Source organism: Natator depressus, chromosome 7 (assembly GCF_965152275.1).
Source record: "Natator depressus isolate rNatDep1 chromosome 7, rNatDep2.hap1, whole genome shotgun sequence".
NCBI classification, from domain to species: domain Eukaryota; kingdom Metazoa; phylum Chordata; order Testudines; family Cheloniidae; genus Natator; species Natator depressus.
In genome coordinates this window covers 107,178,712-107,206,620 of record NC_134240.1, presented here as the reverse complement: position 1 = coordinate 107,206,620, position 27,909 = coordinate 107,178,712, and the positions used below count along the sequence as shown (strand labels likewise).

Sequence of the window (27,909 nt, the reverse complement as noted above, 5' to 3'; positions counted from 1 at the left end):
GCGGCACAACCCCCTCACATAGGCTGCAAGGACCTGCTGGCAACCACGTGGAACAAGCATGCAGGAAGCTGCTCAGCCCTGCGGCGCTGCTGGGTGGTGGCGGGAGCCCCTGGGCTGTTTTAAATCGCCTGGGGGCGGCAGGTAGGTCTGGGGGAAGCGCGGGGGGAGTGTGTGGGAAACTTTGCTGGAGCCGGGCCCCTGGGACAGGAATATTCCTGGTGCTCAGGCACCACGGACCCATAGAACTTGCCGCCCATGCCTCTGAATTCATGAGGTAATTAGCTTTTAACTCTCTCCAGTTTATCCTCAATCTATCAATTTGGCACAGTTCCCATATTCAGGTGTGAGTGCTGGATCACCTGCTGTTGTCCAATGCTCTGTCACAATGTAGATATGAGAAAGATGGAGGCTTCTGCCTAGAAAATGAATAAGATCTTGCTTTCTTCCTCTTATGGACCAAGAGACTAGAGCATCAGCCTGGAATCCTTCAGACCATAGCGTGCCTCATCCATCTGAGAATTAAACAGATCTTAATCATAAAAGGTAGGTGTCCAAACAGTGGCCCAAACCTCTTTAGGAATTCCTGATGACTGCAACGAAGATGTTCTTCTCATAGAGACTGCAGTGGCCATTGATCTGGCTGCGGTGTCAGAGGCATCCAATGAGGTCTTCAAAGCATTTTTTGTCACAAGTTGGTCTTCTGAAGCCTCTTCTCTCAGTTCATCTCTGGTCTCCTCAGGAAGTTCCTTAGATAGTTGCAGAACTTTGTCCCCATTCAGTGCCAAGCCCAAGCCCCCAGTAGAGCTCTGTTCCTTCCTGCCTTGGGTAGCAGGAGCAACTCACTGACCTGAGGAGGACTGAGTAGGAATGAGCAGGCTCTGAGTGTTTGCCAGCAGCAGATGCTCTCTTAAAAGCAGATCTCATGTCCTGGAGTTACATCTCTTAAAGTTAGGTCACTTGAAGAAACTGGCTTCACAGCAAGAAATGGTTGCTCTTGAGGAGGGTACTGTGGAGTCAGACATATTTCACATAGATTTCTATATAAAAAATTACTGTAGAAAGGCATCACAAGTACTCTGTGTGCACTCAGAAAAAGAGCAAAAACTGGCTCACTTATTAGGTATGTGTGATTCTCCCAAACAACAATAAACACTTTCTTAAAATGTACATCATTAGCAGACACAGCAATCTCAGAGGCAGGACAGATTTTGAAGTCCAAAGACCTGCTCTGCACCATCAGACCTATTTCTTGGTGCCAGGACAAGACTAAAAAGGTTTTATGTTTTTAGCCAATGTGCTTAAATAAAACCTATCAAAATCTACACTAAGCTATTTTACTAACTATAGTCCTAAACTACCTAAGAGCTACAAGGAAGCAGGAGGACACTGTGGGCTCCGACTTGCTACCGTGGTTGGTGAGAAGGAATTAAGTGGGGGTTAGGGCTGCTACACAATTTATACCTTCGCTACAGTGGGTGCAAGAGTGTGCAGGGTGTATGTATGCACAGCCCCAATGGACAGAGCTGGCTAAAACATTCCAGGCTTCCAGCATGCATGAGGTGCTTTCACCTACAGCGGAATCTGTGTGGACAAAGGCATCTCAGAGTAAATTGAAGCATACACATAAGCATTTCCATGATTAGGGTCTGAGTAGTTCCTCTGAAGTGAATGAAGTTACACCTTGTAAATGAGAAAAGAATCAGGCCAAGTACCTTTATCCTTTGTGCACTGGCCACAATGAAGTTACTCTAAGGATGAAGCTGGTGCAGGCAGTGGGGTTGCATGGGTGTGATTCAGAGGAGAATATGGCTGTTTAGGTGTTTTAGATGTGTAAGATTTTATCAATCAGAAACTGCTGGTTTATTGCTGTATGCAAAGGTACCCAGCACCCAGATTTTTAATCATTTACATTATGGTAATGCCCAAAGACCAGTGCTAGGCATAAGCAGACCAAGCAACTGTTAGGGCCCCGGGGCAGCTCAAATAGGGGTCCCTCTAGTTGCTTTTTATTAAGGCTAGGAGTTGATCATAGCAGTCATGGACTCTGGGATTTTTACATAATCTCCATGACTTCAGCCCCAGCCGGCAGGGCTCTGGCTGTCCTGGGAGGGGCGCCAAAGATTCCTGCTTAGGGCCCCCACTAGGCTAGCGCCACCTCTGCCAAAGCCCCTGATCCGGATTGTGCTAGGCACCGTTTAATCACAGAATTTACGAGCCGTCCCCAGAGGAAAGGATGGGATGTAAACATCTGTTAACCCATGAATAAGAAGTTACAAGTGTGGGGAAAGGCTTTCCGCCCCTGGCTCTGACCCCGCGCCCCCAGAGAGCGCAGCAGGCGTGTCCGGGGGGCGCCCAGCGCTGAGGGGCGGCTTTCGCTGCGCACAACGCGCATTAACAACAACGACGGTGCCCGAGGGCGACTCAGGCAGGCTCTCTCCGCCCAGCCGCCGCAACCAAGTTGTGCTCGACACAACCAGAAGTTTCCAGCCGAGCCGGCCAGTTGCGCCGTCTCTCCACCTCTTTCTCCTCCCCCCCCCGTTCAGCTCCTCCTCCGCCTGGCCCCTTTGCAGCTATTTCCAGACACTTCCAGCCCCTTCGCTGCCCCCTCCCTCCGCCCATTGATTGATAAAGGTGCCGGCCTGGCCGGCTTCCCCGCCTGACGCCACAGCGCACTGCCCGGCGGCCGCTGCGGGAGCTGGAGCATGAGCGCCGCCGCTCACTCGCCCGTGGTGCAGATGGAGGGCAGCGCCGAGCGAGAGCCCCTGCCGCCGGGCTGGGAGGTTAAGATCGACCCGCAGACCGGCTGGCCCTTCTTTGTGGATCACAACAGCCGCACCACCACCTGGAGCGACCCGCGGCTGCTGGCGGAGCCGCACAAGGTGCCCGCTGGGAAGCCGCGGCGGGGCGGCGGGGGGGCTCCGCGCCGGGAACTTTGTAGTGGAGGGCCCGGAGCTCGTCCTCTGCGCAGCGCCGGGCACGGCAGGGGGCAGAGCAGAGCCCCGGGGGGGTGCGTGAAGGGACGGGCTTCTAAGCCTCCTCTCGGTACATGGTCATTCTGGGGAGAACCCCCCCTCGGTACATGTCAATTGCGGGGGGGGCAGCCTCCCCCCCGGTACATGGAAAATGGGGTGGGGGGAAGCGCAGCCGGGCCTCCCCTCGATACATGGTAAAGAGAGGGGGGCAACAGGCCCTCCCCTCAGTACATGGCAAATTCGGGGAGGGGGAGCAGCCGTCCCTCCCCTCCCTACATGGCAAATGTGGCGGGGGGCTCGGCCAGCTGGCCCTCCTCTGGGTACATGCTAATTTCCGGGGGAGATCGAGGGTCAGTGGCAGAGCCGCCTGCCCTCTCCTCAGTGCATGGTAGTGCAGTGAGGGTGAGGGGCAGTGGCAGGGCCATCTGCCCTCTTCTCTCCTCAGTACATGGCAATGTAGTGAGGCCAGGAGCTGCCTTTTGTCTCTGACGCACTGCAGTCCTTTTTTTGTGCATTAAATCATTTGATACCTTAGCCCTGTAATGTTTATTTAAAGGTGGTTAAGTCCACTCAGCCTGCCTGGGGAGAGACAAACTCTGATTTATTTTTCAGATGTGTATAGTTTAAACAATGGACATCACTAAAAAAACCCCTTTCCTTGTCAAGGTTTTTTTTTTCCCTAACTGTCTCAGTAATTTTGCTCTCTGGTTTTGTTTTGTTTTAAAGCATGCTTATGGGAAACCCATCTCTCACTCCAAATATGTCCATGTAAAGAGAAGAAGTAGCTGAGAGGTAGAGAGCAGTCATGATTTTTCTAGGTGCCCTCATAAGTGGATCTTTAAAGTAAACCTGTCTTAGTTTAAAGAAATGCTGAATTTATAGTGTCCCTACATTTAATCAAAATTAGTGTTTTTTGTTAGATTTAGGCAATAACCAGGAGAGAAGGAGCTGGAAACTCCCTAGATGAACTAGGAAGTTTTTTTTAGAACCTAGTGGAAAATAAGAGTTTATTGTCAGATGTTTGTTTATTTTGTTTTAAGTTCTGGTATGCTAAACTTTGTCCCTGCCTTTATTTTTGAAACCATATTACTGATGGTCATAAAACATTACTGTCATTAGGACTAACACAGGGCCCAATTCTGCTATCTTTACACCCTGAGTTCCAGGCCTACATAGAAGAGGGCTGTACAGAACTCTGCAGCACATCAGAGGAAAGAAAGCTCCCAATAAAATATGGAAGGTGCTGTTCAGGCCAGTGCTGAAAGAAGTTTGGGTGAGCTCTATGTTTCTGTATATTGGACTGGTAGTCTGAACACCTGATTGCTTCAGCTGTGAGGGAAGGTTCCTGACACTTTAGAAATCAGCTAAAACTTCCAACTGTTGCCTTAAAAATGATGCAGTGCTGGTGGTCTGAGGCTTGTAAAGGTAGCAGGTTATTGTAGAGCACCAAAGCAGTTAGATCATCAGGACAACATTCAGTTCAAACTAACCCTGCAGATAACTATTGTTTCACCATTTTATCAGCACACTGGAAGGACTTAGGGCCTGTTAGTGGACAGTATTGTTGTCTGTGTTGATATATAAGCAGAAGCCCACTGTAACAACATTTATTTGTTTTTGAATTATGTTTGAAATACTGTAAAATAGACAATTCTGTAGAGGTCTGGAGTGCATTTTTATAAATCAGCCCATGCAAAGTGATTTTTTTTTTTTTGACTAATGATGACAACCATTTTTTGTGCAATTCTGACACTTGTAACCTTATTCATTAATGTAAATATTGGAGCTTCAAACACTAAATGTAACAGGGAATACTTTTTTAAATTCCTCAGTTTTAGAATGATGATAATTGAATAAAATTTGTTATTACTCATTTTGTGAATGCAGGTCACAACTGTGAACTCAGAGTACAAGCAATACAGTACGTAAGGGAAGCCAGAGGGACTGATTTTTTCTTCACACTGGTGTGAATCAGGAGTAACTCCACAGAAGTCAATTGAACTACATGGGTATAGAACCAGTGTGAAAGGAGATTTTCTGTATTTAATCCAGATTTTACAAAACAGTTTTTTCATTTCTATTTTCATTTTTGTAAATGTTCTTCTCAAATGCTTTGATAGGCACTGTTTAACTTAATGACAAAGTAAATTATGTAATTTTGGTGCTATGGTGAAGATCTCAGAAAACTATAAATCGGTCAGTATTAAATAAATACTATATAAACAGCTTTAGTTCATCTTCAGACAGATTGTCTGCAAAGTGTAACGGGGTCCCAGACAGCATTGACACTACTATAAACAAATAATAAATATTGATCGATGTTTTAGGTAACCATAACGCTTTCTTGAAGAATAAAGAGTGCAATTTTTGAATTACCTCTGTTATAAATTTGCCATCTCTTGGGAAATTAACAAATGTCTCCTCTAACTTGTTTAAGATAAAAAGTCAGATTTAAGCTGCTTTTGATAATCATCTGAAAACAGGAAAATTTTGAATTATAGTGGATCAGAGTTCTTCCTTTGTGATGGAAACAAAATAAATTCCAGCCTTATCTGATGTGAAATCTGTAGTAATGGAAAGTAACTCCTTTCCTGTCAGGTTTTAGGGATTATTTTACAAATCAGTTTGGAAGTAGTTTGAAGGGAAAATGTACACGCTTCTATATAAAAACAAGAAACAATTGCACCTACCTTTGAAGAGATATTATGAAATAAATTTTCTTAATAGGAAAACTTGGAAAATACTCTCAAAAACAGGCATTTATATGAACAGCTTATCAAGGTAAAGGTTAGTGCTTCCTGAGAAGGAAAGGAAAATTGTTGATTTAATGCTCTATTCTGTTACTGACAACAGACACAAACTCCAGTTGATTTCAATACAAGTTTTGCATGAATGGCCTGATAGGGCCCTTAGAGTTTGGGCCTGAATTTAGAATCACCTATTCAAATTAGGGAGCAGATTCTGGCACCTTCACTCTGGTTTAAGTAGCATTATGTTTCACTAGTAGTCCTATTGACTTCACTGGAACGATTTGTGGAGTAAGGTCATAACGGTTTTAAATTCTGGCCCTCAAGAGATGTTGTGTGTCCCTAAATAAGAATTCTGAGCTGTCAAATTTTGCTACTTAATTGGCATACTTTAACAAACAGAACAAAAAATTAATCTCTGGCTTCACATTCAACTGTAAATACAAAAATATTTCTGAAGGGGCATTCATTATGATTCTTGTGTTAATGAATGACTGAGATCAGATTTTGTATGCAGTCAAGAGGAGGAATACTTTCCAACAGCTTCCTTGTTTTCTCCCTCATTTACCTAGTACAATTCAAACAGAAGAACAAGTTTTGTTTTGATCTCAGGGATGAGCTGAGGAGTATAAGAACTAAAATTTTCATTCTTTACCCTGCTACACTTGGATAATTCAAAAGAGACAAAATGTTTTCTGAGATTTCAGTAATGCCCTGTTCTTTTGGAAAGCTCATAAATGCAGCCAGTGAAACCACTGACTGTGGACCACCCTGGTATTGGTGCTAAAACACCAGTTTAAAATTATCTACATCCTCTTGATAATTCATCCTTTTGAGTGACCTGTGCACTGAAATTAACTTAAAGGACTACAGCAGTGAAACGAAACACAAAGTGAGAAGTCATTTTCTAGCTAACTGAATAATAACTTTTGTGAGACCATTAGTGATAATGAAGCCCCCTTATTTCTGTCATGTTGGGCATGATTCTCTTTTCATTTATTCTGGTTTTATACTGGTGTTACTTCATTGATTTCAATGGAATACTAGACCTATTATCCCTTAAACCCCTAATCCAAGCCCCATTTAAGTCAATGGAACCAGGCCCTCAATTACCAGTTAACTGTGGAATACAATACATAGCAGCAACCACGTGAAGATGTTCTGGTTATTTTTGTTATTTACTGTTGCCCTCTTCCCCCACATATATGAAGAGCAGACACAATACGTTTATGCAGTTTATTAGGTTTTGTGGGAGGAGTGGTGGTTGTAGGTAAGTCTCTCAACTTTAACAGTTTATGGCCCAGTTATTTGTATGGAATCATGGAATTTGTATGAAATGGAATGTCAGAATGGATTACGGACATTGTCCGGAGATCAAGGAGTATAAAATCTCCAACTAGACTGAAGTGAACAGAAGTAATGTTTTTGGTAATGACTGAAAAGCATTTTGAGAATGAAGGCAAGTTCTTTAATAGTTATCTTCTCCCAGGATACTAACTACTAATTTATTGAATGACTTGCTGGCACTTTCAATACTGTGGACCACATAACTTATTACATTTCTATTAGAGAAGTGTTTTCCAACAAATACCATTGCTTTTCCTTTAGTTTCTTTGTTAATAACCATCTTCCCTTGGGCATGTGTGTCATTTGTTTTCCTGAGTAATTAATGTCATAACTCAGCATGGCTTTTGCCAAGATTATTTGAAATGGTGGGTCAGTCTACTAAGTTGTTCAGTGGGAGCCCCCGAACTTTTGAAAATGGAAATGGACCAAATTTAGCTGGGGAGGATGGTTTCAGGGAAGGGCTTGAATGCTTTCAGGAAAGGGAACACATCGACAAGGCTTAAATAAGTGTTAACTAATGTCCCACTCCTATGTATTCTTTTTACATGGACTACTCCCCTTTGATGTTTATTCTAACTAAAGATGGGTCACAGGTGTTAACTGCAGAGAGAGAGTCACTGAATAGATGTGATGGTCATCAATGGCTCAGAGGCATAGTAGGTTGGGGATCCTGGCTTCCTTCACAGCTGTGAATCCCTAGACTCCTCATAGATCATAGAATATCAGGGTTGGAAGGGACCGCAGGAGGTCATCTAGTCCAGCCCCCTGCTCAAAGCAAGACCAATCCCCAACTAAATCATCCCAGCCAGGGCTTTGTCAAGCCTGACCTTAAAAACTTCTAAGGAAGGAGATTTCACCACCTCCCTAGGTAACGCATTCCAGTGTTTCACCACCCTCCTTGTGAAAAAGTTTTTCCTAATATCCAACCTAAACCTCCCTCACTGCAACTTGAGACCATTACTCCTCATTCTGTCATCTGCTACCACTGAGAACAGTCTAGATCCATCCTCTTTGGAACCCCCCTTTAGGTAGTTGAAAGCAGCTATCAAATCCCCCCTCATTCTTCTCTTCCACAGACTAAACAATCCCAGTTCCCTCAGCCTCTCCTCATAAGTCATGTGTTCCAGTCCCCTAATCATTTTTGTTGCCCTCCGCTGGACGTTTTCCAATTTTTCCACATCCTTGTAGTGTGGGGCCCAAAACTGGACACAGTACTCCAGATGAGGCCTCACCAGTGTCGAATAGAGGGGAACGATCAAGTCCCTCGATCTGCTGGCAATGCCCCTACTTATACATCCCAAAATGCCATTGGCCTTCTTGGCAACAAGGGCACGCTCTTGACTCATATCCAGCTTTTCGTCCACTGTAGCTCCTAGGTCCTTTTCTGCAGAACTGCTGCCTAGCCATTTGGTCCCTAGTCTGTAGCGGTGCATGGGATTCTTTGGTCCTAAGTGCAGGACTCTGCACTTGTCCTTGTTAAACCTCATCAGATTTCTTTTGGCCCAATCCTCTAATTTGTCTAGGTCCCTCTGTATCCTATCCCTATCCTCCGGCGTATCTATCTCTCTTCCCAGTTTAGTGTCATCTGCAAACTTGCTGAGGGTGCAATCCACACCATCCTCCAGATCATTAATGAAGATATTGAACAAAACCGGCCCCAGGACCAACCCTTGGGGCACTCCACCTGATACTGGCTGCCAACTAGACATTGAGCCATTGATCACTACCTTTAGAGCCCAACAATCTAGCCAGCTTTCTATCCACCTTATAGTCCATTCATCCAGCCCATACTTCTTTAACTTGCTGGCAAGAATACTGTGGGAGACCGTGTCAAAAGCTTTGCTAAAGTCAAGGAACAGCACGTCCACTGCTTTCCCCTCATCCACAGAGCCAGTTATCTCGTCACAGAAGGCAATTAGTCAGGCATGACTTGCCCTTGGTGAATCCATGCTGACTGTTCCTGATCACTTTCCTCTTCTCTAAGTGCTTCAGAATTGATTCCTTGAGGACCTGCTCCATGATTTTTCCAGGGACTGAGGTGAGGCTGACTGGCCTGTAGTTCCCAGGATCCTCCTTCTTCCTTTTTTTAAATTTGGGCACTACATTAGCCTTTTTCCAGTTGTCCGGGACCTCCCCCGATCGCCACGAGTTTTCAAAGATAATCCTGTCGCATTGAATGGCATCTGCCATGAAAGTAACACTTCTGAAAGCGGCCCTTCTAGCAAAGATCTCACATCATTGGACAATGCTGATTGCCTTGAAGTGATGCAAACAAATTGTCTGCATTGCTTAGAAAGACCGACAGGTGTATGCAGCTATGCCCCAGGTGCTCGAATTTCCAAAGTCTCCCACCCCATCACTATAATTCATTTCTGACTGTATTTACATTTGTCCCTTCAATTCCTCATCAAACTCCAATCTTGGTTCACTAGACCCACACATGGGTGGTTTTTTCAAAAATGCTCAGCATTGACCTAACCCTTCTCCCATTCAAGTCAATGGTAAAATTCCCACTGACTCAAATAAGAGAAGAATTTGGCCAGTGGTAAACAGTTTTGAAAATCCCACCCACTGGTTCTGCTTTTCTGTTACCTTGCACCTCATACCATCTCTTACTCCAGTCAAGGTAAGTGCACAGTGGTTGTAACATGCTGCCAGATTTTATTTCGCAAACGTTTTACACTCGGTTTGCACTGGTGTGAGTGACTAAACAAGGCAGTGGAGAATTAGGGCAATCAAGGTCCACAGATTCACACTTCCATGGGCATAGAAGCTGTATTTTTTTTAACTCCCTAAATTATACATTTTGGAACTGGATTAGTAGTGATACACCCTCTTACCTACAGGCGGAGGAAAGATTTGTGCCAGTGTTCCTCCTAGTGAGGAGTCTTTAACACCTACAACTGATGCACAAACATGACTGTTCATTATGCCCATGTGATAAATAGCATTGTATTTGATTAGACAATAGTAAACCAGGTGCAGAAAAGTTTGGGCTGGAAGGGACCTTGTGAGATTAGTCTATCGCCTCACGCTGAGGCGGGACCGAGTATACCTAGACCGTCCTTGACATTCCTATGTTTCTTTCAAACATAGATACCTATCGGAAATGAGTTTCAGTGGACTAACAGTACCATTCTTCTATGTTGTGAACCCCTCTTCACTCCTCTTCTGTGGCATCAGTACTACATTCTTGCCCTGTTTTTACCCCAAATTATACTTCCTGATTCTGCTTCCAAAGAAAATATAAAAGTAAAAGGGGCTGCAAGCCTGAGAGGTGGCTAAAGAGAGGCTTTTTTTTGCAACTGGTGCTAGGGAAATCTTATCAGTAAATAGGGTGCGGCATAACAAGTGTTTTTACAGTGTGGAAAAATAATCTATGTGGATGAAATGCTCTTTTAGGGAGTGATGCCAGAGGACTACCCTATGCACAATTAAATCAAGATGAAAATTCAGGCAGCAGAGATGTCCTGTGAAGTGAATGACTGACTGACTGATCACTTGTTCGCTATTTGCTTTCCTTTCATGAGTGGCAGCATGTTGCTGCTGCTTGAGATTCATCCTGTCACCTGTGCTCTGAGTTCACGGGACACAGCCAGTATTTGGAGCACAGAAGACAGACTGGCCACCTGCTGCTTAAGGAAAATCACGTAATGAACAGAAGTAGCTTGGTATAGCACGTTGTCATTAGTATCCTTGGCAAGATAACTCCTGTTGGCAGAGTCTTAGTAGGCTTTACTTCAAGTTTATCCCTCTTAGAGACCGTCTCTCTTTGTGGATGTCATTGTTTTCTCAGAACATGTTCAATTCAGCCCAACTGATGCAATCTTCATGTGGGCCAACTTCTACTTATTGACATAAAGGGCAAGTGTCTTCATGTTTTGTGGAAGGCCAGGATGTGATAGCCTAAGAGGAATCTGCTTGGTGAGCAAGAAAATTATAGCTATAATTCATAAAACAAGATTATGTCATAGTACAGCCAAGTTGTGACTTTACAGCTAGAAGCATGGATCTCTGCTTTTGAACTACATAGAACTTACCCGTGGTTAGATTCTTTCCTTGCTTTTTTTGGTCCACATCAGCATATTGTCACTATCCATCAGATAGAGTATGCATTAATGGAATATTTGCAAGGTATATATTAACTACTTTGGTTAACAGAAAAACAAACCATAAGCCTTATTTGCCTGCACATGTGAAAGGCATGAAATAAAACCCCAGCATTAAACAAATAAAACATCAAAAGCAAGCAGCCTGTTGTACAAATAATGATGTGACAGATTAGATGCCTTATTAAGACAAATTCATGAGATTAAATATGTTCATGAGTTATCCTATCTTTCTTCAGTCATTAGTTAATGATGCCTCACTCAATATATATGAACACTGACTATAAGTGAGAGAGAGAATATGAATATGAAAATCCTGAGTAGGTGAACTTCTGAATTACAGCAGTAGAAGCAGTATGGTCCAGTGGATTGAGCACTGGACTGGGACCTAGGAGATGGTAATTCTGCCCTTAAGTGGCTATATGACCTTGGTGAAGTCAACTAACCTCTGCCCCTCTTACCCACCTTTGTAAAATGCTTTGAGAACTATGAATAAAAAGCACTTTGTAAGCACTTATTATTAATCCATGGAAACATAGCATCGCTGAGGGAACTGGTTAGATTAAAGCTTTTAATTAATATTTTTAAGTAAATTACTGTTGACCAGTGGTGCCTAAACTTTTCCTTTATGGGGGCTGACCCAGGCCCCACTGCACCCCTTAGGGTGGCGCACCCCACAGTTTGGGAACCATTGGTGTAGACAGTCTGGGGTGTGCTGATTTTTACTTTTAATAAAGCCTCTTAACACTGATTAGTTAGCTAGCTAGATCAATTGTTATACATTTTTGGGGGGGGGTGGGGGTGGGGGGGGGATATTGGTTTGGCTGTAACTGAATTCCAAGAGGGCAAGCAGTCAGAATTTTTTGAGTTGCAGACACTTTTGGCTTCCTATAAAGTAAAAATATTCTCATGTAAATGGAACTGGTGCATCCTTCTTAGTTCAGAAATATGAGCTACTATTATACTATCATATAATGACACTTCTGTTTAAAAGTGGAATAGATATATGTGCAAAGAATACTACGTTACTAAAATGTCTCAATCAATTTTGGCAGGCACTTTTCCGTTTATTTTATGTTGTTCTCCTGACCTGTGGGACTCCTTGCTCCCTGAAAACATGGGACCAGATCCTGCAACTCTTACTCATGTGAAATAGAGCTTAATCCTGCCTTCATGGACTTCACTGGGTGCAGAGTCAAATCCATAGCCTCCCTGAAGCTAGTGGCGAGGGTTACCAGAGTGAATTCAAGTTCTGCAACATAACTTAAAACTTCCTCCTTTGGTGACCCTATAAGAGAAATCCCAATGGTTTCTGTGAATGTTCATATAACACAGGCACATACAGTATGTACATTTCCCCTTAGTGCCTGTCTGTTTCGATGTCTCTGTAAGAGCTATGGAAAAGCTAAGTATTATAATTAATATGTAAATCTTAGAAAGTCTCCCTTCTTTGGGTAGTGTAATTATACTGAACACAGCTTAATAAAATGTTACTGGCCACTTGTTCTGCAAGAAGCAAAAATGTTGCTTTTCAACTTTTTTCCTGTAGATCCTTGTAGTATTGTATATTTTGGAGTTCAGTCCTACTCTTCTTACTCATGCAAATTGTCTCCAATTTAAGAGACCTGCTGTAATGACGTGCATTCTAGCTTGCATCCAGCATGTTCTGGAAAATTTCAACATCTGTTGATAGAACAATATGGAAGAGTTAGGAGTGACTGAAAGTTCAGGCATGACCTCAGGATTTGACTAATTATAATAATTTTGGCCTCTGAAGAATGCCTGAACAATCAGCTCGATGTGTTGGCCTTACCTCATCCTCCACACCAGGATGAGAATGCTAGTGTGCACAGGCTGTCGTCATAAGGATTCCTTCCCTTTCATCATGCCCTGCTTGCTGAGGGAACTCATTTAAAAGCTGTGAGTAAGGTTGAGAATCTTGATGTCCCTTCTGACCATACCCTCCTCATCGGAAGCCAAGAGTAGGCTGTGGTGCCATGAAGCATTTGTGCTGGCTGCACTTTTGTTTGTCCTGGTAATGACCTCACAACAGCAGCATATGCCCTCTTCGCCAAGAGGTGTGATCATTGAAATGGCCCTTTAGCAGAGCTACGAGCACTGTGCATCTCTTTCACTTGCAGCTTGTTTGAAATGCAGCCACACGTTTTCCTCCCTGATTCGTGCAAGCATAATATGATCCGATTGCTCACTGTTCTTTAATGTGGTTGCCTATAAAGTGGTGGACTGGCTTTAAATTGCCACTGTTGATTTTAAAGCTATTTATGATGTAGGCTATATTTAAAACCTCTGAACCACTTTCTGAAGTGTTTCTGCATTCACATTCCACCTGCTTTTCAGGTCCCTCCCATCACATATAAGAGAACAGATGATCAGGTTTATCCTATGCCTTTAAGACCACTGTTGGACCTTACTTTTAACCTTCCCTTTTATTCATTTATCTTGGACTCCTCTATTTTTAGTTGAGATTTTTTTTTAATTATAATGTTAGCTTTTTTTAAAGTACTAAATGTTAATCTGCCCATCCACTACTGGGGATGGGGACTTTATCAATATTATTATGATTAAAAAATATTCGCATACTCTGTGGCACATTTCACCTTTGTAGCAGCGAGATGAGAGAGAGATTCCTTTTAGTCCATTATGCAGCATTGGTGCATAGGACTTGGATTTCTGCTTGCTTTATTTGAACTAGGATGGTCATCGACTAAGTTTTTAATCTCATTGTATTTTGTTTAGACATTTCTTTTTATACCTGTGTCTTGAGTATGGACTTTGGCCTGTGTAAACATCTGTGTTCAGACATTGTTTATTGTAAGGCACATAGCACATAAGAACTGAATATAAAAAGTACTGGTAAGCATGACTTCTTCCAAAGCTGAACCCTGAGACTGAACATTCTTTAGAGGGGTTCCCATGTTCTCACCTTCATGGTACTACAGTGAAAATTCTGTGGTTGCTAATTCCCCTTCTCTTCCCCCATCCCAGTATCCTAGCTGTGATGTCGTTCTTTTTATGTGCTAGAAGATTCCTGTGTGTGAGATGAGAAACTTCAGCCTTTTGTGCATAGCACTGTGAATTACAATTTCAGAAGATCCTTTTGACCTAAAAACCCAATTATTGAAATCTCTGTTCTTTTAAGATATGCACTTACTATGATTTTGAACAATAATTAAGGATATGATTCTGTCATGGATTCCGTGACTTTCTGGGACCTCCGTGACTTCTTTTGAGGCAGCCCCAGGGCCGCCAGAACTGCTGACCAGCAGTCAGCCCCCAGGCCTGCTGGAGCAGCGATCCCGGAGTGGCTGGGGTTGGGTCAGCCCCCCTGGGGCTGGAACAGCTGCAAGCTCCAGCAGTGCTCTGTTTGTCTCCTCTTCTCCCCTCTCCCCCCCCACCAGGGTATTTTTAGTAAAGTCAGGGACAGGTCATGGGCTTCTGTGAATTTTTGTTTATTGCCCGCTACCTGTCCCTGACTTACTAAAAATACCCATGACAGAATCTAACCTTAACCCGTAATAAAAGGCCAACTGTGCAATGAAACCAAAATCAGTTTGCAGTGATTTAATTTTAAAAAGCCTGTGCTCTTTCTGGGATAGTGTCTTGACTCCGTCTGGATAGATTTTAAAGATTTTTTTTTTTACATACTTATAGATTTATTTTTATGTTTAAGGACTTCTCTTTTCACTAGGAAAACCATTTATTTCTAGAGATTCTGAATTAGAGGAATAATCAAGAATCTGATGAATTTCACATCATCATTTAGATCTCATCTTATTTCAATCTATGCTAAGGCCCAAACATCAATGAGAACAGAATTGGACCTAAAAGTAAGTAGTTCGGGGCAGATTGTTCTATCAGCAGACTGAGGTCATGAAAATTCAGAGTTCTGTGCTGGGTGACTCTGCAGCATCATTGTTCCCTTCCCCATGCTGCACAAAAGCCTTTCTGTAGAGATGACCTAGAGATCCAGGTTATCAGGTGTGGAGGGGACAGATGTCAACAAATCATTTCACCTCTCACCCTCCCCTCTACCAACCCTGCAGTAAATCATTCTCCCCCCCCCCCCCAGTTAATATTACTAAAGGCTATGAAATTGTCACTTAGCATGAATTCTGGGGGCATCAGAGAGAGGACAGGAGAGTCCACAGTAGCCTACTTTCAGTGAAACTTTGCTACTATTGGGCCATTACAGGCAGAAAGCCAGGGCAGGGGCTGAAACTTCAACACTGATGGTTCTTAGATTCATTCTTAATAAATATAAAAAAACAGCAGCTATGAAAGGAATAAATGCAAACAGATTTTGGGTCCATTGTCTATCTGGGGTGAAATCCAGGCTCTGCTGAAGTCAATGACGGAACTCCTATTGACTACAGCAGCGCCATGATGGACTTTATGGCCACTGAAAATCTAGAAGAGGTATCTCATCCTTCTCTTCAAAGTGCCTTTTCCAACAAAATTTACATGGAAAGATCTTGCATAAAGGACTAATGTTTAAAATTCTCCTCCATTAGTCTGGATGTGAGATTGCACTGGCACTCAGACCCTGAATGGAGGACCAAAACTTGACATATTGTAAGGGCTGATCTGCAGTTACGATTTTACCAGCATAGATATTTTGGTAAGGAGTGTGATTTTGTTGTTGTTTTGTTTACGAACATAGTTATGCTTATTTTGCTTTGCCAAACCACAATAAACTATGCTGGTATAAGCATTTTTATTCCAGTAGAGCTGCATCTACACTAGCTGTTTGTTTTTTTTCCCTCCATTTTAAGGATGCCAGCTTAGTTAAAGCAGCAAACTTAAGCATAGACAAGGCCTTATTAACCCAAGGCCATGCTAAGCTACTGAATTAGCTGGTTGCTGATATCACAAACCATGCAAAGAGGTTTTAGAACACCACCGGGAAAAGGAAGTTATTTTTTTTAATGTAAATCCATGTTTATTTTTATATGAAAAGAAAGCGTTAACTATGTTTGCATCAGGAACAATAGCTTCAGACCAAAATCAGCCACCTGTATTGTAAATGATCTTCCAGTATTTCTAGTTAGTTCAAGAAAAGACATCATTTACAGTTTGCTTGTACTTCAATGCTTAAAAAAAGAAATTAATTATTTACATGCTCCTGCTGTTTGTTGACAATGCTAGTTTAAAATTTTATAGCAATGTGTGTATCCTTTGCTGCTGAGAATTACTACCATTTAAAAATCACAAATCAGTAATAACAAGGTTTTAAAATGCTTTCTGTAATCAGTTTAAAAAATAAATTAATGGACTCAATTTGATGATTTCTAGATGTTGTACAAATGTTAAGCCTCCTAACACCCCCGAGACAGGAAATTGTTTTATAGATGGGGAAATTTATAAAGGATAAAGGGAAGTGACTTTGTGACACACAAATCAGTGGCAGTTGGAAAACAAATTACATCAATAAGATTGTGATTGCAGCTAATTACATAGATTTCTTAGTGATGCATCATACATCATGTTTTACTTTATTATTATCCGAGGTGCAGTTGCAAGGGCAAGTCAGAAGCATTGGGGAGGTGATGAAATGGTAGGGATAAAATGAGGGAGGGGGAAGAGCAGCTGGACTGAAGAGAAGATGCTGCCGCTGTGTCACTGTAGCACTTCAGTGTAGACGCTCCCTATGCTGATGGGAGGGTCGTTTCTCACATCAGTGTAGGTAATCCAGCTCCCTAAGAGGTGGTAGCTAGCTCAATGGAAGAATTCTTCCTTTGACCAATCACTGTCTAAGGTGGGGATTACGTCAGCGTAGTTACGAGTCTCGGGCATGTGGATTTTTCATACCCTTGAGAGATGTAGCTATGCAATGGAAGTTTCCAGTGTGGACCAACCCAGTGTTACCGACTAGTAAATTTAAATTAGTATGAATTAAATGCTAAAAAGAATAATCAGGATTATAAAAAATAGTTGTAATTGGATGACCTTCCTTATATTTGTGATTTATGTAATTCACAATTCATGCTACTTCTGGAGGCAGAGGGGGACAGAGAATTTTGTTGCTTTAGTGGGAGGTGCTCAGATGCTACAGTGATGAAGGCCATATAAACACCTTCATAGATAGATACATACATGTAGAAAGACAAATACTTAGCTACAGTTTTTATAATTGACCATGAAGAGAATTTGAGTACAGGGACTAACTACATTTGTAATTTTCCACAGGATGTATTTACTTATTTACAGCTGTAAGTATAATGACAGATTACAGGAGTACAGTTCATGCTGTTCTGTTTAAGGTGGTGTCAATGTTTCCATTATAAACCCTATTTTCAGGGTTTATAAGCGTGCTATAAAATTTCACTCCAGGCAAATCTTGGCATTTAAAAAAAACCCCACACAAACACGCCTCTCAGCCTCTTTGTTGTTGGGCTAGTTGTTTTACATTTCCAACCAGGGTCTGAGCTGTGGAGGCAGGATTTGTCAGATAGCTTTGAGATGGTTCACAAATTTGGGCAGTCTAAAGCGCCTGAAAATAAAACAACAAGGAGTCCAGTGGCACCTTGAAGACTAACAAATTTATTTGAGCATAAGCTTTCGTGGGTAAAAACCACCAGACTACTTGTTGTTTTTGTGGATACAGACTAACACGACTACCCCCTAATACTTGAAAATAGAATGTGTAGGGCCCTAACATGATCATATAGGATGAGATAAATCCTATAGAGTGTGGTTGTGATAGAAGAAACCTTCACAAGGATTCACCTCATTCTGGATTGCTCTGTTGGGGGTTGGAACTGAGGTTGCAAGGCCCACCCTCAAACCTAGCAGGCTTCTGAAATTCCAAGGAAGATTTTTCCTCGGTACCGGCCCCTACCAGCTGATAAGGTGTCTCAGTTGGAGCTTTGCCAACAGGGACTGCCCTGCCATGGATATTCCATGGGAAAGATCCAATACAGCTTCAGGAGGCATCTTGTTTGGGGTCCTCCTGGCCCACCCAGGCTCTAACCTGTCCATAGCACTGATCTTATACCCTGTGGGTCATCTTCTACAAGGTCCACAGGAGGAAAGGACAATACCACAGAGGTGGACAGATCGCCCCTTCCACACTAGTGTGGGGAAATCTGCACGAGTCATCCCAGCTGGGTAGTATAATTCAGGCAGACATATCTAGCTACCTATAGTTCTCTATCTTTGGCAGCGTTTCTCAAACTGTGGCTCAGGACCCCAAAGTGGGTCACGACCCCATTAAAATGGGGTCACCAGGGCTGGCTTAGAGTTACTGGGGTGCAGGGCTGAAGCTGAAGCCTGAGTCCTACTGTCTGGGGCCAAAGCTGAAGCCCGGGATCAAAGCCAAGCCCAAGGGCTTCAGCCCTGGGTGGTGGAGCTCAGGTTACAGGCTCCTTGCCTGGGGCTGAAGCCCTTGGGCTTTGCCACCCCTGTCCTGGGTGGGTGGGGGGGCTCAGGCTTCAGTCCCTCCTCCCAGGCTCACATACTAATTTTTGTTGTCAGAAGGGGGTCACGGTGCAATGAAGCTTGAAAACTCCTCCTCTATAGAAGGGAATTTTCTTCAGAAGGATTGTGTGGAGCAGCTGTTGCAAATCAGGCATGGAATCTAATGACTCAGCCTAATCAGCAAGGTGTTTCTTCCGAGCACTGAATCATCTATTTTCCTGACTGCTAGGCAGCATGGTTGGCTTCACTCACTTGGCAGAAATTCTGCTTTGCACATGGTTTCAGTTGCCACTTGCTGACTGTTCTTGATTTTTCAGGTAAACTCAGTTTGCCAACATAAGTGTATGTCCCTCCAGTGCCTAGAGGGGAATTACTGCCAGTAGCACTAAAAACATACTGGGTTGATCTAGATTTATATTTGCAGGGGTAAATCCATTGATACAGCAGGGAGGGTAAATTGGTGAAGAGGACTTAGTTGTTTGTACTAAGCTCCAGCAGCCCCAAGACCATACATATGCAGGTGCTGATTCTTCTCTTGCATCTGTTAAGTCTGAAATAATAAATAGTTACACTAATATAAAACCACTGCGAGATAGAATCAAACCCGTAGTCTTTAACTGTATGCTAACCTAAAATTATTTTTCTCTGAAAACTTTCTGGGCCCAGTTTTCCTTTCTGACTTCAGTGGCGTTTCTCTTAATTTACACCAGTGAAAGAAAATTCAGGCTCTCTGACTCGAGCCCCTTCCCTCCTGGAAGCACTTCATATATGTGGTCCCATTAACTTTGTTAAAACAAATAGAATTTATTCTCTGCAATTTTATAGCTTGCTGAGTTTCTTCAGTACTCTTTGTTTTAAGGACACACTGGCATATGGGAGGCTCACTCAGTATCTGATTAGAAAATAATTAATTTTCATTTAGTGAATTGGTCTGCTTACATATGACCGTGCTACATAACTAAGTAATTTTTCTGATTACAACAACACTTAATACTACAATAGAAAGGTTAGAAATCCTATTATGTCCTCTTATTAAACTCTCCCTTTACTGAATAATGACATTACCCTCTTGTGTAGTAGAGTGCTTGTTATATGATCTTACTGAAATACATCTGGAACTTGGTCCTTAGGAGGGCCTCAAAATAGAATGACAGTTGCAGGAAGAACTTTATTAGAGGACTTATGAGGGATCTTGGTACAAACCTCTTCCATCTTACGCAGAGTATTAGTATAAGCATAATCCAGCACCATAAATACTTATCTTCCATTACCTTTTGTTAGATTTCCTTTTGGTATCCTCCCTTTACTACTCTAGTCTTTTTTTTGTTATTCTCCCCTTAGCAGCTATTACAGCTGAATCACATTTAGCTGAAAGCAGATACATTTTTCAGTATCCAGCATCAAGAACACTCTTTTAATAGCCAGTGGAAAGAACAATACTGACAAACATTGCTTTTCTGATCATCTCCTGTTTTCTTGAGAATTTCTTTGTCTACAAATGGTCTTGATTCTAAAAGGTGCTGAGGGATCTCTTTCTGATCTTGCACTGTTGTAAATCAGACACATCTCCACTGAAGTCAGTGGAGTTACACTAGTATAAAGCTTCTGTGTGTCAGATCAGAATTACAATCATGAAATGTGAAACATTTGGATATGTTTAAGCTGAAAGTTGCTGTCTATGAGAAGTGAAAACTTTAAAAATATCCCTAGACAAATAATTTGTTCATCTTTTTTCCCTGCTGCCCACAATTCTGAATGATTAGCAGCTGTAGTTATCCTCGGCATTAGAATGTGATACCAGTTGCTCATGCAAAGGAATTTATTTAGAAATAAGGGAAGTTTTAAAGTTCTGACATACAGTTCTTTCGTTACTTTAAAGATGGAGGTTTAAGGTTACTTGTTCTTATGAGTTGCATTGGTCCTAACTTCTAAACTTTTCCCATGTGGTGTATTTTTTAATTTTTAGGAGGGCCAGTCATCAGCAAATGGTCCTTCTCAGGATACTCCAAGGCAGCCACAAGTAAGAGAAGGAAGCTTGGGATACCCTCAACTTCGTGCTGGCTACATCCCTATTCCAGTTATCCATGAAGGTGCTGAGAACAGACAGCAGCATCCGTATTACTCCGTTCATCAACCTGGCATGCAACGATACAAAGCAGAAACTGTTCCCACCACAAAGCGGGCACAGTCACCTTTAAGGGGGGCTTACGCCCACTCAGAATCCCCTGCTAGAGGACCAGCTGAAGCTGCTCAGACAGATAAACAATGTGGACAGACAACAGCAGCTGCGACAGCCCAAACTCCAGCCTCACATGGGCCTGAGGTAACTTGACAGTAGTGCAGGGGTGTGTTTTGGATTACTCTCCAACATTTGTGACCTAAAATGGCATTACAGCGGATTTATCCCTCAAAAGTCCAAAATTACCATAGAATTACCTTTTCCCCCAAATACTTTTGAAGTATTAATACAAACACAAAAATCTACTTTAATTATTCTACTAACAGTCACTTCATTGTAAATGTTTACATTTTCTCTAGCATCACAGTGTCTCACTCACAAATGACTGTGCAGAAAGAATTGCACATAGATTGATTCTGTCTCTTGTCTCAGAAACAGAGGCACGTATAGCCCAATTCTCCTCTCACACTGGTTAACTTAATGGAGTTATTCCTGATCTGCACCAATGTAAATGAGAGCAGAACTGAGCCTACGGTGTCCTGTGACATAACTATGAAACAATGTAAGTGCAAAACCTAAACAAACCAAACCTGACAAAAAATAAAGGCTGTTAATAAATGAGACCATTGTAGAATCCACTAAACTGAACTATTTGCAGCTGAATATTTTTAAAGTGCATATTTTTTTTAAATGTATGTCATTTGAATTCGTTTAAAGCTTTTTTAAAAGATGAACTGAAAAATAATTTTTCTGCCTATGCCCTTTACTAATTTGTTACTATATATTCATAATCAAAGATTTTTCGTAAAAAAGATTCTGCTTGCTTTGTATCTCAGAAGTACTAGGACTTGGTTTCCTATTTTCTTTGGAGAGTTGGAGTTGAGATAATATCCTCACAACAGACTGAAACCTGAGCTTGAGTTTTCCCAGCCCTGAGTTGAGTAGGGAGTGAATGTTGAATTTGAGCCAAAATACATCTTTTAACTGAGTTTGTACTCAGTGGCAGAATTCACTCTAAATATGATTGGCTCATACACCACATGATTTTAAAATTCTGTTAGCCACTATCTCGGCTAACAGTGTTTTTGTCCCTGAAGCCCAGGGAGGCACAAGATAGAAGAATGAACCAGCTACTGGGTTTTGGTGGTTTTTTGTTTATTTGTTCAGTATGGCCAGAACCCCTAAGCCATATTTGTGTAACCACTTTGGCCAGTCCTCTTTCCTCACAGTACTTTGTGCAAAAGGACTTCCAAAAGTATATTGCCCCTGTAATGTTGATGCCACTCTATGTGCATGTCTTCCAAGCAGTATCCCTTACTGAAGCACTTTGGGTCAGCTGTCCAGATTCTCAGAATTCCTTGATACAAACGGTAGTTGGTAGGGATACACAAAAACAGTGTGGCCACAAACTAAAGTGTGTTACCTGTAACGAGAGAACTGCAACTGTGCCTTTAAGTGTGATGTAGCCAAGGCCTTATTTTCCCAAAATATCCAGCTAGTGCAGCTCCACCAATAGTACCAATGGTGGAAGCACTGGTGTAGACAAGGTGCCACCAGCATTTTAACTGTCATGTTACTTAAACTCATTCTGCGCAGCGTTCAGACAACAGTGGATTAAAATGCTAAAACCACATTAGTATTGCTACCACCAGTGGAGCTACACCACTGGGAAATTAAAGTCATTCTAGCATTCACACCCCTATCCTACCAAGATACAAAACCACAGGAAGAAGTCCTAGTGTGGCAAAGGCAACATTGTTTATGTGACTGTGTGGTCCCCCCCCCCCCTTTGTTTGCTTAACTTTTTGCCCCACATCTAACCGGTTTAAACAAGAACAAAGTTTCAGATAGAGTCTGATTAAATGTCCCCTCCCTCCTCAGGGAATGTTGCAGCTCAGGTTTCACCTATTACAGTGATGCTTTCTCACTAGTTCTGCAGTTGTCCAGCAGGTCCCCTAGCAAAACCCGGGAAACCAAATCCTGATGTGCAAACAGATTCCACCACTACTCCTGTGTCTCTCCCCCTTTTTGGGGGGTGGGGGAGAAACAAATGTTGAGGCTGCCTGACAACATATTAATAAAATAAAAATGTGAAACGGTTAACACTAATTAATAATCTTGTTTTTACAGCAACCTCAGTCTCCTACAACTTCTGACTCACAGTCAGTTTCCCCTCAGTCATCAGGTAGACCCAGTGCAGGAAGCCACCAGGTCCGTCGAGGTTATATTCCAATTCCTGTGATCCATGAGGAAAAAGGCCTCAGGCAACCACCACAAGTATATCATCAGGCACAGAAGACACACTACCCTGCCCAGCAAAGTGATTATCATGTCCACCAACCAGTGTATCACAAAATTCAAGCTGATGAGCGGGAGCCCAAACCAGCACGAGAGCAGTCCCCATTCAGAATGTCTCAGAAGGGTTCGTCAAGTCGTGAAAGTTCACCAGCCAGAGTTACCACTCAGATACAGTCCCCAGTTCCCATCAGAGTACAGACAGTTGTGGACAGACCCCAGGTATGCAGGAAGATCAGAAAAATCTGATTTTTCTATAGTAATTGTGCTTTGTGTTAATAGAGTTAAAGATCTGGATTATACTAATAAGCACATAGAATTTCACAAACATAATGCCAGCATCAGATCATGTAAATCCAGTATACACCAGCTGAGGACCTGGCCTTCAGTATTGTTGACAGTGCCACCATGTTACTGAGGCACTATATTCTCATCAAAGCTAGCATTTCACACAATAGGGTGCTAAAATCCTCATTCTCAAATGGGAAACTGTCAAAATTAGAGATTAAGAAAAAAAGTTCAGGGATACTCTAAATCAATTCTGATTAAAACCCAGAACTTGATTCTCTCTTCACTTGCACCCTATGTAAATCTCAGTCAGTGGTGTAAGGGACGTATACATTAGCGGAGAATCAGGCCCATGGGCTTTATAGAAACAATGCAACTTTGTCTCATTTATCATTAATTACAGCAGCAAATCCAGAAAGTAACTTATTTATCATGATGAAAGGGGATTGGTAAAATCTACTCTACAGTCTATTTCTACATACTGTACTTTCTCACTAAACTTGATTCATTCAGGGACAATGTGTCCAATTCTGCAATTTGTTCAAGACAGTGAAATTCCACCATACAGACAGTAATTTTCTACAATGTAGTCCCGTGTATAGTATCCTAGACAAATTCTAAAATACTATTTAGTGCTTGTCATCCAAAAGATTTCACATGTTACATTCACTAATTAAGAATCACAGCTTTAGTCAAGTGGGTATTATAATATCCATTTTACAGATGGGTAAACTCACATAGCAAGACACAGGACTAGAAACTAGGAGTGCTGACCAAGATTAGCACTTACTAGACTACAGTGTTTTTTACATGCCTTTTCTGAAGTATAGTCACATGAGAGTCAGAGTGGTGTCTGATTTAGTGAAGGGGAGGACTATATTTTGATTAGATGCATTTACTGAAAAGAGCTGTATTTGTTTGATTTACAGTCAGCCATTCTGGAACAGTACTTGGGGGTCAAATTCTGCCCTCAGATACAGTTGCTCACAATATCTGAATATAGAATTAGGCCACTTGTACAGATCTGAATATAATTAAGCTTCCTACAGAGGCCACAAAGCAAGGATATTTAGAGTTGTTATGACTTCAGCATTAAACAAAGATTGACGTATTCTCGGATTTCCATCAGTTAAATCTGTAAGATAACCCTAAACCTCTCAAAGGTGCGCTTTTCCCATTGAAGTCAAAGGGAACAGAAATAAGTCAACCCTCAGCCCTTTTGAAAATCCCACCTAGAACACGAACAAAATAGTTAAAGGGGGTTGGGGGAAGCAAAATCCAGAATTAATGACGTGCTAAGTTTCACTGCTTTCTTTCTTTTTTTTTTTTTTTTTTTAAAGGGCCAAACCTTAAGGCACTTAATTAGATTTTATCCAGTCTTTATTCAGGCAAAAATACTCTCCTCGGTGCATATCACCTCTGAAAATTGGCCCATTTACTTAGGTACCCTACATCAATATTTAAGCACCTAACTTTAGGCACCTATATCCAAAATAATTAGTCTAAGTGACTTTCCCAATGCCACACCATGAATCAGTGAAGGAAATGGGAAAAGAACTCTGGCTCTCGTGACCCCCAATCCTGTGTCCAGACCACAAAGCCTTGCTACCTTTGGTTTTTATGGCAATGCATTGTAATTTGTTTTGATGCCCTTTTGTCTCATTCTGACAATTCCGTGACTTTCCACTTTTCTGCAGCAGCTGCACCAGGCAGGCACCGGCTGCAGAGGTTGGGCCTGGGAGGGGGTCAGGGTTTGGGGCATTGGACGGGGTGAGGAGGGCTCTGGGTAGCGCCTACCTGGGGGACTCCCCAGAAGCAGTGACATCCCCCTCACTCAGCTGCTAGGCAGAGACATGGCCAGGCAGCTCTGCGTGCTGCCTCTGCCCAGAGCATTGGCTGGGAACCACAGCCAATGGGAGCTGCAGGGGCGGTGCCTGCAGGTGGAGGCAATGCACAGAGCTGCCTGGCTATGCCTCTGCCTAGGAGCTGAGCGAGGGGGATGTCACCGCTTCTGGGGGGCTCCCCAGAAAAGCACCACCCAGAGCCTGCCTCACATCGTCCTGTACCCTTGCCCCCTCCAACATCCCAACTCTGCTGCTGCTGGGGTGGGGATGTGCGGACACAGGTAGGGAGCCTGCCAGCCCCACTAACCCACCCCTCCACCAGCACGGGTCCTGAGGTGCGTGCAGCTACCCTGGCTGCCCTCCCCCAGCACCCACAGGGCCCCTGGGCAGTGCCCCCCAAGTTTTAGTCATGGGTATTTTTAATAAGTCTGAGACAGGTCGCAGTCCATAAATTTTTGTTTACTGCCCATGACGTGTCCGTGACTTTTACTCAAAATACCCATGACTAAAACATAGCCTTAATTATAGTATATGAGCTTACTTATTTCTTGCGGCTGAGATCCACCATATTCCTTCCTGCCCTTGGTGCATTCCCCCCCCCAGGCCCGATGCCGAGTTGAGATTAGGGGGCAGATGTAGGGCCCAGATCTTGCAGAATGGATAGGGGGACTCTGTGCTGGCCCATTGCAGTCCACGTCTGGTCCCACTGCACCTCCTGAATGATGCAAAGGGGCTGGATCTCAGTAGGAGAACAAATCTCCCAATAAAAAGACCAAGTTAAAGCTAATAAGCTTTGGAAATAGTCTTAGGTCAGTAATGGCAATGTTTGCAAATCTGGATTTTACCAGTGCTAGTTGTCTATTAAGAAGTTGGTGTTAATACTAATATTTTTAAGCAGCATCTTTCAATTAAGCCTCAGTATGATGGAAAAGATTTGAGACCTAGATTTTTCCAAAGGGACTAGTGATGTTTAGGTGCCTGAGTTTTTTGGATACCTGACCTGAGACAGCACATTCTGAAAATCAGGCCTGTTTAAGGTGTCTCAAATTGAGCAGCCAAAATCACTAGTCACTTTTGAAAATCTTTTGACCTGAAAATTGTAATTTTTTGTTTACAAATGAAGTAGCATTGTTTTAATGTCTCAGAATAATAAACTTTCCTCCTTCAGGTTTCTCTGCAACAAATCCCACCCCAAGAAACACTACATGAAAGCATACCTGAAAACAAGGCAAGCCCATCAGGAACTGAGATGCCTTCATCTTATATCCCAATTCAAGTCATTCACAAAGAACCAGATTCTAAACCACCACCACAGAAACCTCCACCCACTGCAGAAAAGGTTGATGAAAAGGTTGATAAAACGATTCCCTGTCCTGCTAAAAGTGCACATCCAGAGGAGAGGCTTGCTTCTGAAGAAACTTCACCACAGAAGATGATGGATGTGGAAGAGACACACAAACATCCTGGTGTCTTGAAAGTGGAAGCAATTCTAGAGAATGTTCAGATGCTTGAACAGGCAGTTGATTCTTTCAAAGGCAAGAAAAATGACAAAAAATACTTGATGATTGAAGAGTATTTGACCAAAGAGTTGCTAGCCCTAGATTCAGTGGACCCCGAGGGTCGTGCAGATGTGCGCCAGGCCAGGAGAGATGGTGTAAGGAAGGTTCAGAATATTTTGGAAAGACTTGAACAGAAAGCAGAAGACGTCCCAGAGGTAGTTCATGTTTATGGACTTCAGTCAACCTTGATGGAGAATAATAAGCCACCACAGGAAATCATGGAGATTGATCCTGTGGCGGACAAAACCAGGAAAGATACAAGTAATGAAGGTGCCAAAGAGGAAACCAAAACGGAAACACATCAACCTGAAACTAAGGAAGAAGTATTTACCAATCTTGCCAGCACAACAAACACAGTTAATAACCCAACTGAACCATAGCCAAATGCTGAACTTTAAAGCTCTCAGACTTTATAACTAGAAATGTGTTAAGTGAATTTTAAGTTGCATGCATTTCAGAAGCTTTTCATCCATTGGTTTTTAAATCAACATAGCAGCTTGGGACACACACTTGCGGGGGGGAGAGGCTATAAAGAAAATGATGCATTTATCCTGTATTCTTACACTTTTTATAAAGAGACATGTTTCAAGAACGAGTCTTGTTCTTAAGATACTTCCGTGCCAGCTGGATGCAAAAAATGCCTCTGGGTTAACATTGATACGTGTTGTATTTTAATGTTTCTTCTGCAGGTAATTTTTGTAAAATCAAAGCCCTGCCTCACCAGAATACCAAACCCTTCTACAAATGTAGCCACTCTAGCAAGAATATTTTATTTTTAATGTTCACAAATGGGCACTTTAAGTAAAGATGCATAGAAAGTGTGTAAGAAATTGTAGAGCTATTTATATGTGTGAAAGACTTCAGTGCTATATTTTAAAAGGGAAATAAAATAATACAGAAATCTGACTTAGTCTTTTGGTTTATAAACTAGAAAGCTGAGTATTTGCCTTCTAAAAATAGATATTTTTAATATCCTATTCTGGTTTAGATAATGTCTGCTTACACCTGCTTTCTGATGAGGGCAATGACTTGCCTTTGCCCAACTCCCTCTTTCCGCTGTGTTTATCAGCTGTCTGCACTTTTTGTTGTATGGAGACTTCATATTTGCTGCTTGACCTGCTGGTATTAACAG

The 27,909-nt window shown here is 42.4% G+C and overlaps 1 protein-coding gene across 2 annotated transcripts; it reads left to right on the top strand.

Annotated features, from left to right (window-relative positions):
- Positions 1-2,630: 2,630 nt before the first annotated feature.
- BAG3 (BAG cochaperone 3) lies at positions 2,631-27,293 on the top strand. 2 transcript variants are annotated; one of them, XM_074959246.1, is made up of 4 exons: positions 2,631-2,879; positions 20,579-20,935; positions 22,970-23,308; positions 26,387-27,293. In XM_074959246.1, the coding sequence occupies exons 1-4, from the start codon at positions 2,703-2,705 to the stop codon at positions 27,155-27,157; spliced, it is 1,644 nt and encodes a 547-aa protein (XP_074815347.1). In that variant the 5' UTR covers positions 2,631-2,702; the 3' UTR covers positions 27,158-27,293. The 2 variants fall into 2 exon arrangements, with proteins under 2 accessions (XP_074815347.1, XP_074815345.1); XM_074959244.1 differs by having other exon boundaries at positions 22,922-23,308.
- The last annotated feature ends 616 nt before the right edge of the window (positions 27,294-27,909 follow it).